The sequence below is a fragment of the Cottoperca gobio genome, chromosome 20 (genome assembly GCF_900634415.1).
Source record: "Cottoperca gobio chromosome 20, fCotGob3.1, whole genome shotgun sequence".
Classification (NCBI taxonomy): Eukaryota; Metazoa; Chordata; class Actinopteri; order Perciformes; family Bovichtidae; genus Cottoperca; species Cottoperca gobio.
In genome coordinates, this window is record NC_041374.1 from 2,704,647 (window position 1) to 2,718,878 (window position 14,232).

Sequence of the window (14,232 nt, forward strand, 5' to 3'; positions counted from 1 at the left end):
ACACTCTCTTCCTAGCCACTTGTGTTGTTGTTAGTGTCACTAATATGGTAGGATACATTGAAGTAGTAGTTTAATAGTGTTTGTGCATTGGACGCACAAGGTCCTGCTGATTGTTATAATGTAATGAGGGCTTAGACACATCACGCTCTGTGTCTCAGTGTCTCAGCCTGTTTTGTTCTACGAACTCTCATGCTGGGACAAGTCTTGTGAAAAAAAAAGCTGATTTTTCTTTCTATTTGGCAAACCACGAGGCGCTACCAAGTGAGGCTCAACAATTGACTCTTTGAGAATCCCACGTGAGAACTGCATGAGTTGATCAGCACAGTCAAGAAATGTGTGTTGGGTGTCTTTGGAATCTCAGCCTCCAAAACAAAACACATTGACTTTAATGCATTTCAACTGCATTGCTTCAAATCTTTTTGCACAAGGCCACAGACAAAATGCTCTGCAAGGCTTTGCATGACACAATTTGCAGAAACAACCTTGCACCTGTTTGTACAGCCAGTTGTTGTCTCTGGGTTGCTTCTTGCAAAAATAAATCACACAAGACAATTCCACATCTCATATGACAGAGCAGTGTCATGTGGGTGAGATTGTTTTTATAAACAAGTTGCAGCTGCATGGTAGTATGGCTCATATGGTTCAGTATGAAGTACTTTTTACTTCACTACATTTACCTGATAGCTTTAAGCTACTTGGTATTATAAGTACATAACTAGTGAATAATGTTAAAATTAAACCAGTTGTTCTCAAACTTTTTTAGCTTGTGTACTTTGTTTAGTCAAAATGCAGAAAATAAAAGTATTGATGTTTGTTTGTTTTGCGGCACAACTTTATTTTTCTGTGGTTTCCTTCATGGCAACAGCCTGTCGCTATGGCAACAGCCTGTCGCTATGGCAACCACCTGTACACAAACATGGCGGAAAGGCTCGCGCAGTCTTCAACTAAACACACTTTTTGTTTTTTAGCCACAGTTTAAGCTAGCTAATTTATTTGTTAAGGTTATCTTTGGAAGGTTACCAAGTCGTCTTGCTGACGCCACATGTCTGTTTCGACGTTGGCTTTACGTGCTAATAAACGTGTTCTCGTATATTTAAGCTAATTACGTTAATAAGCTAACTATCATCGCTTTTAACGTTAGCTACATGCTACATGCTACATAGCTACGTGCTGCTGTGTCATGCTGGAAGAACCAGAGACCAGAGAAACATCGCGGGTTGATCCGTCTGTGAACAGTCACAGACCCGCATCAGAGAAGTCCCAGGTATGAACACCTGTTGCTAAGAATATATTTGTACTTAGTTGCACTAAATTCCACCAAGCATCAAGCAGAAATGACCTGTTCTCTTCCCTGTAGGACATTTCTCATGTGTTAGCGAACACTTTCAAGGACTTGTACACAAAAGACATCAATGGGAAGGACACTTTGTCCAACCTCATCAAAACTAAGAATGGAAGAAGCAGCTACCATGACAGATATGTTGAGGAGCTTCAACAGGTAACACTGTTACTAATACTGCAAACGTCACAATGCAATAGAAGATCTATTACAATAATATATATCTGTATTATTATTATGCTTCTTCTTCTTCTTCAGGCTCATTCTGAATACAGCCAGCGTATAAAAGAGGCTGACATGCTGGAGAGTCACATCATTCAGGGCAGAGCTCGGGCTGCAGCGACAGAGAGCCAGGCCTACGAGAGGATGAAAGAGGAGATGGGAGATGCTTATGATTACCACGGCCTCCTCACAGGTGAGATGGGAACAATCTTATGACTTGATCTAATATGTTATACTGCTTTGAATATACCAGACATGTCATTTGATGTTATCTCTTTTGTCTATTTTCAGTCAAATCAGCCTTTTCCTGGTGCGTAGACAAAGATCTTCTTGAAATGAACAACCTCATTTCCCCCCAGGACTACTTACCTACACACAAACAACGAGTGGAAGCACCAGCAGCAAGTACATGATCCCCTTTTAGATTCATCTTAAATCATTAATGGTCGTCTGTTTGTTTTTTTTTGCTCAACATTTCACTTATCCTTTTCCTGTAAGTAAAATCAAGACCTGGCAAACCCACCATCGCCTATGCCATGCACATGTCCAGGGAGCCTCAGGATGATGGTTACACTCTAATTCCCAGTCAAAAAAAGATGGTCACTGAAATGAATGAGTTGGATCTCAGCCTGACTTTCCAATGCAGCTCAGATACACCACCGAGGAAGAAAACTCCCAGGGAGGTGAGGAGTCACACACCTGCACCCTTTCGATAAGACAGAGCTATCAAGAGTGATGCATATGCAAATGTGTACAATTACAATGCAATACAGAGTCCCTTCGGAAAGCCTTGATTACGTCAGTGTTCTATAAATATGTTTCAGAGACCCGTCCAAACCGAGTCCAAACCAAAGTGGAGAGGTGAGCCGAGCGCGAAGGATCGGGCGGAGGGAATGGAAAAACTGCAGAAGCTGAAAGATCGACACAGTTTCCTACGCAATCCTCGCTTCCTTCCTCCGAATGCACAGCAGGGAGGCACATCCCTCGTCCGGCCCAGAACCAAAGTGGGGAAGACGGAGATTGTGAGGAAAAGGATTGAGGAGCAAAGGTACCTGGGATGTGCTGAATAGGATGGGCCCCTCATCATTTCACAGTAAATGCTTATCATTTTGTCACAGGGACAGCACATATCAATCATATGTTCTCCAAACTGGGGCTCGCCGACCGCCATCGACTGCAGATGAAAGTTAATGCAGTGGTAGTCTGACACCCGGCGCACCACTACCTGTGTTCGCTGTGAACAGACAGGATACTCAGATGTTGTGTTTGTGCTCTTTCTTCCTGTAAGCTCGGCTGAAGATCCGGTCTTCCTAGCAAAACCACCAGTGATGGTTTTCGCTGACTACAGCGTGGGACATGTTTATGAGGTGTGTTTCAGTGCCTCATACTAAACAGCTATAAAGTGATGTACAGTAACATGCCCTGTCCTGTTCTAGCGTACACTGGAGTTAAAGAACGTGACTTCTGCGAGCCGTAGTGTCCGAGTCATCCCTCCTACCACTCCTTACTTCTCTATTGGCCTCGGTGAGTTCTGATTGGATCATAATGTTCCTTATACCTGCTCATGTTGGTAGGAAATCATCGAGCGTGTCAAATGTCGGTGACTGTATCAAAAAGGAATGCCAGGGAGTCGCAGCTAATAAAGTCTCTGGAATGCACTTGGTCGTTTTTGGCATTCCTGTGTCACTTTTGCGATCCTGTGTGTGCACATTAGCGCCACCTACTGTATTAGAAGAGAAGAAAGCACACGCGTGAATGTGGAGCAATACGTTGACGTTCAGATATGTTTTGGCAGGGAGGTTCCCCGGTGAAGGTGGCGTCGTTGCCCCAGGGATGAGTTGTAAGTACACGGTGCGCTTCGCTCCAGACTCCCTGGGGGATTATGAGGACTTCCTCGTGGTGGAGACTCAGGCTGAACACATGCTCGTGGTGCCAGTCGTGGCCAGAAGACCCCCTCCAATACTCACATGTGAGTCTCGTTAGAATCTCGTTAGAGTGTACTTCATTCGCTCGTGCATCGTCCATATGTTTCCCCCTAATTGTTGTGCAGTGCCAAGAGTTCTGGACTGTGGTTGTTGTCTGATCGGAGGAGTGCGATTTGTTGAGTTCCTGTGCCAAAATGTTGGCCTCAGCGCCGGAACCTTCTGCATCATCCCCAAGAACCAGTGGCCAGCTTCCAACCTCAGGGTAAAAACACATCATCTAAGATACAGTGACTGTGTCATTGTGATATGAGGTGTCCTTCATGTGATTGACAGTTCCTCTGTTTGTTGTTTCTTTGTGTAGTCTGTGGCAAAGAAGTACTTTTCTGAGCAGCCACCCTTTGCAGTCAGCCCGTCTCTGTTTGTGCTGCAGCCAGGAGAGGCCGCTGTGGTGGAGGTGAGTCTGTTATGGAGGTACTTTTAGATATACCTCATACAGAGATATGATGTGTGTGTGTGTGTGTGTGTGTGTGTGTGTGTGTGTGTGTGTGTGTGTTTGCAGGTGGTCTTCTATCCAACCTCTGCTGAGAGGAGCTGTCAGCTGTTCACTGTTGTGTGTGACAACTGCCAGGTGAAAGACATTTCCATTGAAGGTGAATCTTTGATATAATCAGAAAACGAGTCCAGTGTAAGATTTAATACACTTATTTGGATGTTGACCCCCCCCCCTCCCTCTATAATGTGTGTGTTTCCCAGGTGAGGGCCAGCAGATTGCACTTGTTCTTGTGTCTGTATCTGGGCAGAAGGAGCCTCCTGTGGTGGGAGAGGTGCATGACCTCACTGCGGAGCACTTTGTCCGCTTCAGCCCATGTAACCCTCACTCTGTGCAGCAGAAGAAACTCATCATTAGAAACAATGTGTAAGTCGAAGCCTTAACGCCACGCCGCTCCTCAAGCACAGACGTCATCCGTGCTCTTTTAGGCCACGGGACAACAAAGTGAGAAGGGAGAGCGTTCTTGTTGGACATATTAACATATTTGAAGTGTCTTCACCCAGAGATGCCTCTGTGCAGCTGACACCGTGCAACAGCTCATTAAATATCTCTCTCTCTCTCTCTCTCTCTCTCTCTCTCTCTCTCTCTCTCTCTCTCTCTCTCTCTCTCCCCCCCCCCCCCCTCTCTGGGGCTGAAGCCACTTGGAGCTGCCTTTCCAGTGGCAGATCATGAAGCCCAACCTGCAACCTCAGCTTCCAGGGGAAACCCCAGATCTCTCTCATATCCAGTCCCACTCGGCCACAGACGATGTTTTCTATGTAAACCCCCTGACAGGGATTCTGGCCCCCTGCGAGGAACAAGAGTTTCTGTTCACCTTCTGCCCTAAAGAGGTAAACAAGAATCACAGGGTTATTATATCACTTGTAGGTATTTATCAGTTTGTCTGCCGTCTCTCGAATATAATGGAACCAGATGGCACTCGGCTTGTTGTGGTTGCTGTTTCTCCTGCCAACAAGACAGCATGAGCCTCTCGTCCATGAGTAGATGCATGCTTCTTTCTTTAGGTACACTCCACCATTACACAACTCGCATTAAAACAATCCATATTGGTAAATAGCACTTCAGGTAAGAGGAGCAATATGTATTTTTGATTTTGGGTGTGGCTGTCCCTTTAAGAAATGTCTCCTGATGAGTAGCTCAAAGCTGATTTTTATTTCAAGTGATATCCCAAATGTTTTGTGTTTTAAGTTGAAGGATTACCACAGCGTCTGTCACTTGGTCCTGAGCGACGTCCCCCAGCTGCCAGCAGAGCCTCGTGACGATGGGTAAAGTTCCCGTGACTTTGCACGAACTGTGTACTGTAAATATTCAAATGTTTACTAAACAGGAGCTCCTTTGGCATACTTCTGGACTTCTGTGTGTTTAGTGTCCTTCAGCCTGTGCGCATGGGCTCCAAGGTGAGCGACGTCATCGTCATGGAGATAGAGGTCAAGGGGTCAACAGAGCCGTACCAGGTGCTACTGGAGCCCTATGCCGTCGTAATCCCCGGAGAGATTTTTATTTGCACAACCGCCCGCAGACCATTCAAGGTTATTTAAATCACTTTCTTCCCTCATGTTAACTGTAATTGACAGATTTCCATCAAATCATTGTGTTTCTGTCTCGTGTGCATCAGATGTGGAACCACAGCAGAACCTGCATCTTCTTCCAGTGGGAGAGAATGACCAGCAGCAGCCACAGGGTAGAGGTAGAGCCCTCTACTGGTGCAATAGGTGTGTCACACAGCACAATGTAGAATAGTACACACTACGTACATTATGCATTTATTCATTACTGATTGATTTGTCCTCCATGGGTCTAGAGGAGAACGAGTGTTTCGACTTCGACCTGATTTTGAGTGGAGGGAAACCAGAGAGGGTTGTGACCAGTCTGGCTTTGCCACATAGAGCACCGCCACGAGCCCGTCACTTTGGCCGTGGAAGTTTCTTTCAAGGTAAGAACGGAACCTGAACACCATCACAAAAATGACTAACCCTTCTGTGACCTTCTTTACGTGGTTTTGGGTTAGGGTCCCATAGTGACCCTCGGTGTGCCCAGTGTGGAGTTTGGGCTCATGAAGCTCGGGGAGCGCACACAGAACACGCTGCTGCTCACGAACATCACGCCGCTGGAGGCCTCCTGGATGCTCAAGGAGAGAAACAATAGTCAGCAGGATAACCAAGACACACAGGTACATGCACAGTGGATTCAGAAAGCAACATCTGTGATCACGTTGATATCAGGTTTTATTTTAACATCTATGAATCTCTGTTGCTTAGATTATAGTGGAGCCATGCAGAGGTGTGCTCCCCCCTTTGACGTCTTGCAGTGTGGATGTGCTGTTTAGTCCACGTTTGTGCCAGCGGTATGAAACAGAGCTGGAGTTGTCAGTGGAGAGAGGAACAGGATGGTAAGGATGCTTCCGTCAGGTGGTGCAGAGGGACCAGCCTTCACAACTGTGAGGATGTTACTGTAACAAGTGACACTACCTGCGTGTTGGTTGCAGCCACCTGTCGGTGCGAGCAGATGTGCAGTCTCCTCGGGTGTGTCTGCTGAACTGTGAGCTGCTCCTCTCTGAACTCTACGTCGGAGTTCCTGCCAAAGCCACCATCACTCTATTCAACCAGACGCCGCTGCCTTCACACTTCAGCTGGATGGTACGCTGGCGTCACTACATTTCATCACCACTCAGTTTCCTGTCAGAGGAATTAATGTTGCAATAAATCACGTAAGGTGGTTTGGGTACATAATATTATGTTATATTATAGAGCATATACATAACATTAGAGATTATTTATTTTAATATACCTACAACACCTTAATATATGACAATTATTACTTTGGTGATGTGAGTTTTACATTTCCCCCACCAGGATCAGCTCCAGGGGGAACAGGCAGAACTGTGTACGGCCACCTTCGACCCCTCGTCCGCCACTCTGGGACCTAACGCCAGTGTGGAGATCACGGTTAACTTTATCTCTCACACAGATGTAAGTACCACAGCTGTTAACACACCAGAAGATGCACCGAGTCCTTCTAGCATGGTTTGTCTTCTTCTCCAGCTGGAGCTGACTGAGGTGGCCGCTCTCTGCGACGTCCAGGGGATGAACTCTCCGCTCGTCCTTTGCATCGTGGCTTCCAAAACCAAGACGCTCAGTGTGTCCTACTCGCTGGCCAGTGTCTGGTAACAAATCTACCATCTAAAGTATCCGCACTAAGTTCACAGTGTTTGGTAAGTGGTCGCTGTTCTCTGCTCTCAGCTCCCCCCCAGCTGATGACAGCCCCGCAGCACTTTTGCTTGACTTTGGAGACGATGTTATTTTGAAGAGACCCGTCACTAAGCAGTTATTGATAACCAATCGCACCGCTATCCCTGCGCCTTTCACCATCGAGGCAGAGTATTTCCCCTGCCATGCCTCAAAGCTCAATAGGAAGTCAGAGACGAGGTAAGTGGAGCTCACGGATCTGAGGAATGTGACTTTACTGCAGACGTGACACATTCTGCATTTTAATCGCAGATTCACGTACGTCAAGCGGCCGCTTCACTCTGTTCAAGCCGAGAAAGTAGAACAAAAAGAGCACGAAGGTTCGCTTTAACCTTTTTATCACACTTTAAAAATGAAGCATGTCGAGTGCAGACTCACACGTTCTGTGTCTGTTGGCAGAGCTCGTGAGCAGCCTGCTGGCTCATGGAAAGGGCGCAGCTTTCTTTGTCTTACCAGACACCGGGACGCTGGGAGCTTTTGAGAGCCAGACCGTGGATGTCACTGCCTACACTGACATGTGGGGGGAATACAGAGATCACCTCATATGCAAAGTATGACGCCGTACGATGGGATGAGAGTGATTAAAAGGGATGATTCGGTCGATGAATGACGTTGAAATCTAATGTTCCTTCCTGCAGGTGGGGAACCTCCGGCCCACGCTCGTTCCCATGCAGATGACGGTGACAGGCTGCCCGCTCTACTTCCAAATCACAGGCCCACGTCCGGATGAGCAGAACCAGGGGCCGAGCATACAGTTCTGTTCCGCCGTCCATTACTTATTATTCAATCCGCCGTCGTTCGTGCATTTCCTTCAATAATGGCTTTATGTCTTTTGACGTTGCCTCATCAGGTTTGGCACTCACGTATCTGGAGGTGACACGGTGTCTCGTTCTCTTCGCATTAACAATCCCACCATGTTTGGTAAGTACAAGAAACAACATCCCGGCGTGGAGGGGAAATTCAAGACGATTGAAGACAGTATTGGAGGACATCACTTCTTCAGTTCCACCCTCTGATCTGTGTGTAGAGTGTCCGGTTAGGAGCACCTAGGATGCTCCACAGAACCTTTTAGAAGCACTAGTGCTCACAGCTGACTTGTGTTTTTGACATAACCTGGAGTGTTTCCTTCCACATGTGCTGCCTGTTGTTCCTGTCACTTGAGATCTGGCTTTCATTAGCGACCGACTAAGTTTCCCCACTGCTGGTCGATGCATTTAGTTCTGATCTGAATCTTTACTGTTCGCTGGCAGATATCCGCATGGACTGGGAAACATACAACATCCATCAGAATGACCGTCAGCTGGTGGACGTTGTGGTGGCATACGGACACGCCTTTCCTCCTAAAGATGCTGACGGCAACGAGCTGTTGAGCGGCGCGCTGAGGATTTCTGGTGGGAACGTTGACACGGCCCGGGAAAGGAACCCGTCCCCGGGCTCCGAGGGAACGAGCGCCTCCTCCCTCCGAAGCGTGACCGTGAGTACATGACAGCTGGGAAATTCTCATGGCGACGATGGCAGTCAGCCACATCTGATCGGTTCCAACCAGCTTAATCCTGTTGATCTCAGAGCGGGGAGGAATACGTTTCTGAGGAAGAACGTGAGGAAGAGGAAATCCGTCTTTATCCATCTCCCGCAAAGACAAAACTCATCTCCGTCCACATCAGACCTCATGTGGGCAACCTCTCGGATTACCCATACTGCATCACACCCCAGCAAGTAGTGCGTTGATACGATTCCACGCACATACATCAGTTTTACCGCTGACACCAGCCAGAGGAATAATGATGTGTTCTCTTCTTCGCTGTTTCTCTCAAGGTGATTCCAGCGAAGAGCAGCAGCACCATCCATGCGTCGTTCACTCCTTTGACTCTTTCTGGTTCAGGTTGCGAGCACAGATGCGTGGGCCTCGCTCTGGGCTTCATGAGTCTAGACTCCGAGGTAACGACACACTTTCATTTCAATGTTACCGTCACCGTGCGACATGAACGTCCTAATCATCGTGTTTGTTTACAGATGGCCGCCTGCGTCCCGGGTAAAGTTGGAAGAGCTCAGGGTTTGGATCTGGAGCCTGTCAGAATGGAGCTCCTAGCAGCCGTTAAGCCTGCAGTGTAAGCGATTACAATCACACTTAGACCCCCAGAACCCCCCCCCCCCCATGCATCCAACTCAATTTATGTTTCCGAAATTGAAATGAGCTGAGGTTAGGCAGGAGGAGCTCAGAGGTGGTCTGATTCTGATCTGTCTTCCTCTTGGCTCCGTGTTGCTGCAGGCTGTTAGTGCAGATGGAGGAGGACGAGGGGATGCTGGAGTTTCACGCCTCGGCCGGTGATTTACTGACGGCACAATCAGAGGAGGTCGGTCTCAGAAATCTCCAACCCTAATCAACAGTGTTCTGATCCCAAGGGTCACGCCAACCTGTCGCTTTTCTGCTTGTTTTGCTCCAGAGAAAGCTGGTCGTTGGTGAATTTGACATCACACGGACCCTGGAGCTGAAAAACAACTCAGGAATGACCCTACACTTCAGACTGGCCGCTCAGCTTCCATTTGTAGTGCTCAAGCCGCAGCCTCGAGGCCGGACCAGCTGCTCCTCCAGCAACCCGCCCACTGGTGACAGCCAGTGTCTGCTGCTGCAGCCACAACACAGCATGCAGGCGAGATGAGAAGAGACATGTTTTGGACAACACATACCGTTTATCTGGTTGTTGTCGTCACTAAGTTGAACTCTTTTCTGTGAATACCAGGTGCAGGTGGCGTTCCGCTGCTCCCTGGCCCTGCTGGACCATGCAGACCAGGCGGAGGAGGACGTTCCTCCTGGGGTGACGTTGATGCATCGTGCAAGAGGGGGAAGGAAGCTCAGGTTCCAGCAGAACCTCCTGATTCACTACAGCAACAACAGCCTGCAGGTCAGACACTGTCTCGACTGTAGGCGTGACATAACACTGTATCATCGTATGTAGGTCATTGACCTCACAGAGTTGATCTCTTCTCTGTGCAGACGGTGCCTCTCTGTGCCCATTTGGATCTCGCAACACTGCGTCTGTCCAGCGACAGCATCGACTTTGGGTTCTGCTACACGGGGCAGACGCATGTAATAGAAGTTAACCTCTACAGCCACGGAGCACACGCTTACTGGAAATCAGTTATAGGTAACGACTGAACTGTCTTCTTCTTCTTCTTCTTCTTCTTCTTCTTCTTCTTCTTCTTCTTCTTCTTCTTCTTCTTCTTCTTCTTCTTCTTCTTCTTCTTCTTCAGTGCTCTTACTTGGCTCTGGGGTCTGTGCATTTTATTATTATTATTATTATTATTATTATTGTTGTTGTTGTTATTAATAATAATAACAATAATACTGATACATATATATATATATAACATTTGTATTTTATATGTATTATTATTATTATTATTATTATTAATAATAATAATAATAATAATAATACTAATACACATATATATATATATATATATATATATATATATATATATATAACATTTGTATTTTATATGTATTATTATTATTATTGTTATTAATAATAATAACAATAATACTAATACACATATTATATATATATATATATATAACATTTGTATTTTATATGTATTATTATTATTATTAATTAATAATAACAATAAAACTAATATATATATATATATATATATATATATATATATATATAATTTTTATTTTTTATTTATTATTATTATAGTTCTTTATATATATTTTTTACATTTTTATTTTATTACTTTTATTACTTTTAAATATACCTCATACAGAGATATGATATATATGTGTGTGTGTGTGTGTGTGTGTGTGTGTGTGTGTGTGTGTGTGTGTGTGTGTGTGTGTGTGTGTAGACTCAGATACAGGAGACTCCCATGTGTTCAGAGTGACACCAGACTTCGGGCCTCTCAGGTCTCAGCAGCTCCACGTCCCCGGCTGCAGCCGGTGTCTCCAGATCAGCTTCACTCCCAGGTAACACACCACAGACCACCATTACAATGTCTACAGGGAGTCCAATCAGCTTACTGTGAAGGTAACATTCTCCTAAAACATGCTCAAGTTTCAGATGTTTGCATACTGTGTGTTATAGTGAAGACAGAGAGTTCAGGGCCGTGGTGGTGATCCAGTCTCCTGTGGTGAAGACCGCCCTCACTCTGCAGCTCCAGGGAACAGGATCCTACGATGAAGCGTACAGGTCCAACTAAACGTCACAACATCACCACCTGCTATTTCACATTAAGTTGTTTCTAAGTCATTTTGTAAGAATGTGAATAAATATGAAGTACAACTTCATTACGTATAACTGAACCTTTATTAATAAGTAAATGATGAACTTGTGTCGATTAATAATGCAATATATTAAGACTTACAGTAGATCCTCGCTCCATCTCTGTATGTTAACATACTAATGAAGTGAGTTTATGTGACACGTGCAGTTCAAGGCACTTAATCACCTGCTGTTCCACCTGCATGTTTCATAGAGGGACATTAGCTGAGTGGCTTTCCAGTACAAAGGTTATCACAACGCCAGCGACATGCATCTTTGTGATGTTTCAAATCACTCGTCTTCTCCTACAGCCCAGTAAATGTATGCACACGGACACCCTGTGATGACGATGTTCAGTTCTTGTATTTCTCTAGCAGCAGCTCTGTAGCTGTGAACACACACCTGTGCGTTTGTGCTCAGTTATCACCTGACATGCAGTCGAACGGGCGACCTATAGCGATGGCTCCTATCTTGGAATTCTCCTCTGGGAATCTCAGCGTTCCCCGCAGGAAATCCACCATTTACTGTAAAGTTTGATCTAAAACAACACAAGTGCCCTGTATTTTTAGGTTTTCCTGTGGCGCTGACCTGACTGCCAAAGGCCTCATTGATTTCCAGCGAGTCGATATCAGCCGCAGTTCGCCCTGAGGGGAAATGGATTTTTCTAGAAGACCCTTTTAGCGAAGATCAAAAAGAAAATGCAGCCACAAGGAGAAACACGAGTGTGTGCACATGTGCTTCCACACATTTAGTTCCAGTGCTGCTGCGATGGTACCTGCTGGTCCAACACCCCGCAGGCCTCAAAAGCTTCAACTGCAGTCCTGCAGCTCGTCTGCTCCCCTCACCTGGCTGGAGTTCATTACCAAAGAACGTTTGTAATTACATGTAAAAACTGACTGTGAAGGCATCCTGCTTCTCTCCAGAGACCCCAAATCTCTCTGAAACGTTCTTTCAAATGTGATGCTGCAACCACTCTCACACACCCACTCACACACACACTCACACCCACTCACACACAGCCTGTTATTGTTCATAACGGCTGCCTGTGGTGTTCATCTACAGCACAGTTCAGCGGTACAGACGTCGACAAGCGCTGCAAGTCCACAGAGAGATGCAAATGTCCAATTGATATTCATTGCACTCGAGCAGTGTGACACAGAGCAAGGGCATGTCTGATCACAATAAAACAGTGCTGTGTGGAACTAATCTGAAGAGTGCGATGCTGGGGACAAGGTCAGTGGAGTATTTCTTATTCTGATTGTCTGCTCTAATATGCCAAAGAGAGGAGAATGGACTGCCGGGGTTACATTTTTGTGCCCATTATAAATTATTTTTGGTGCATAGGTAGTCTTTTTTTCTAGCTTGCGATGTTTCAGCAGTGTGACAAGAGAACAACATTCTGTCAGGATGAGTTACAATGCACTGCTGGGTCTGTGGTGTGTTTCATTATCACCGCCCATTAGTCTGGAGCTCACGTTGACGCGCTTGCTGATTGGACACAGCATGCCGTGCGCACTGCCAGAGAAAATAAATGACTGGTGGTCTCGGTTGTGTCCAAATGTTACAGATGTTTACAGATGTTGCACGTGTTCTACCTGCGGGAAACGTACAAGTCCCTAATGGCTCCTGCAGACACAGTAAAGGGTGGAACTTTTGGTTCATGGTGATCATTTTGGCCAAGTGGAGCGCTCCATCCTGAGCAAGTGCTGCCAAACTGGCACACAGTACCTACACACACTGGAGGTGAACTCATCAGTTGGCAGTCAACATCTGCAAGCGCCGCTGCCATCTCCGTACTCAGCATCTGATCAGGTGCGCTGTCCTGACAAGTCAGGGGGAAATACAGTTCTGTCTTCTACAATACATGTCGCTGTATCTTGAGGAGTTGCATGTATGCATATCAGCTTAAAGCAGAATACACATTACACATCAAAAAGCCCCCGAAGGTTTTCGTATACTTATATTTAAATAATACCTCGTTAAGATGGTTGCTGCTTTGCGCTCTTTGTGTAATAAATACAAGAAGACTGCTAAAAATGTATACTGTATATGCACATTTATTGTATGACTATTATTATTATTATAGCAATAATAATCATAATTATATTATTTATTAAGTTAATAATGTCCCATGTTTTATTTGAGTAATACATATACATATATATATATAGGTATTTTTTTTTTATAGTCTCTGGTTGTAAAGTATGTATTGTATGTATCTGTTTTGAAAAGAAAACACACTTTGTACATAACACTTTTTAAAATTATTGGCACACAGACGACTGCAAAAAATAAGAAATGTGTCAAAAATATATACATTTATATAATAAAATTAATTATTTTTGTATTTTCCTCCCTAAAGTTAAGTGCAGTGATGTTTGAATATCCTAAACATGTTACAATAATATATATATAAAATATATATTATCTATATAATATGTATTACATATACTGTGTGTATGTATATATATATATATATATATATATATATATATATATATATATATATATACATATATATATATATATATATATATATATATATATATATATATATATATATATATATATATATATATATATATATATATATATATATATATATATTATAGATAGCCTACAGTTTTTGTTTGAAGACTAGAATATAAAACCAGATGCTGCACCTGCTCCAGCTGTCCACACGGGG

General features: G+C 44.8%; 1 protein-coding gene across 1 annotated transcript; it reads left to right on the plus strand.

Annotated features, from left to right (window-relative positions):
• The first annotated feature begins 1,044 nt into the window (after nucleotides 1–1,044).
• Nucleotides 1,045–11,655, plus strand: dlec1 (DLEC1 cilia and flagella associated protein). The gene is given in 39 exon segments (XM_029457256.1): nucleotides 1,045–1,264; nucleotides 1,358–1,498; nucleotides 1,598–1,754; nucleotides 1,853–1,966; nucleotides 2,060–2,244; nucleotides 2,386–2,609; nucleotides 2,850–2,928; nucleotides 2,998–3,085; nucleotides 3,357–3,530; nucleotides 3,612–3,748; nucleotides 3,848–3,940; nucleotides 4,046–4,136; nucleotides 4,240–4,402; nucleotides 4,674–4,866; nucleotides 5,225–5,301; nucleotides 5,403–5,565; nucleotides 5,652–5,748; nucleotides 5,838–5,911; nucleotides 5,913–5,969; nucleotides 6,045–6,206; nucleotides 6,295–6,425; nucleotides 6,522–6,672; nucleotides 6,889–7,005; nucleotides 7,078–7,199; nucleotides 7,276–7,461; nucleotides 7,534–7,601; nucleotides 7,681–7,832; nucleotides 7,920–8,035; nucleotides 8,132–8,202; nucleotides 8,532–8,755; nucleotides 8,848–9,000; nucleotides 9,097–9,219; nucleotides 9,295–9,389; nucleotides 9,551–9,635; nucleotides 9,726–9,932; nucleotides 10,023–10,184; nucleotides 10,277–10,427; nucleotides 11,134–11,251; nucleotides 11,370–11,655. Coding segments are annotated over 39 exon segments (5,100 nt in total). The 5' UTR covers nucleotides 1,045–1,180; the 3' UTR covers nucleotides 11,485–11,655.
• The last annotated feature ends 2,577 nt before the right edge of the window (nucleotides 11,656–14,232 follow it).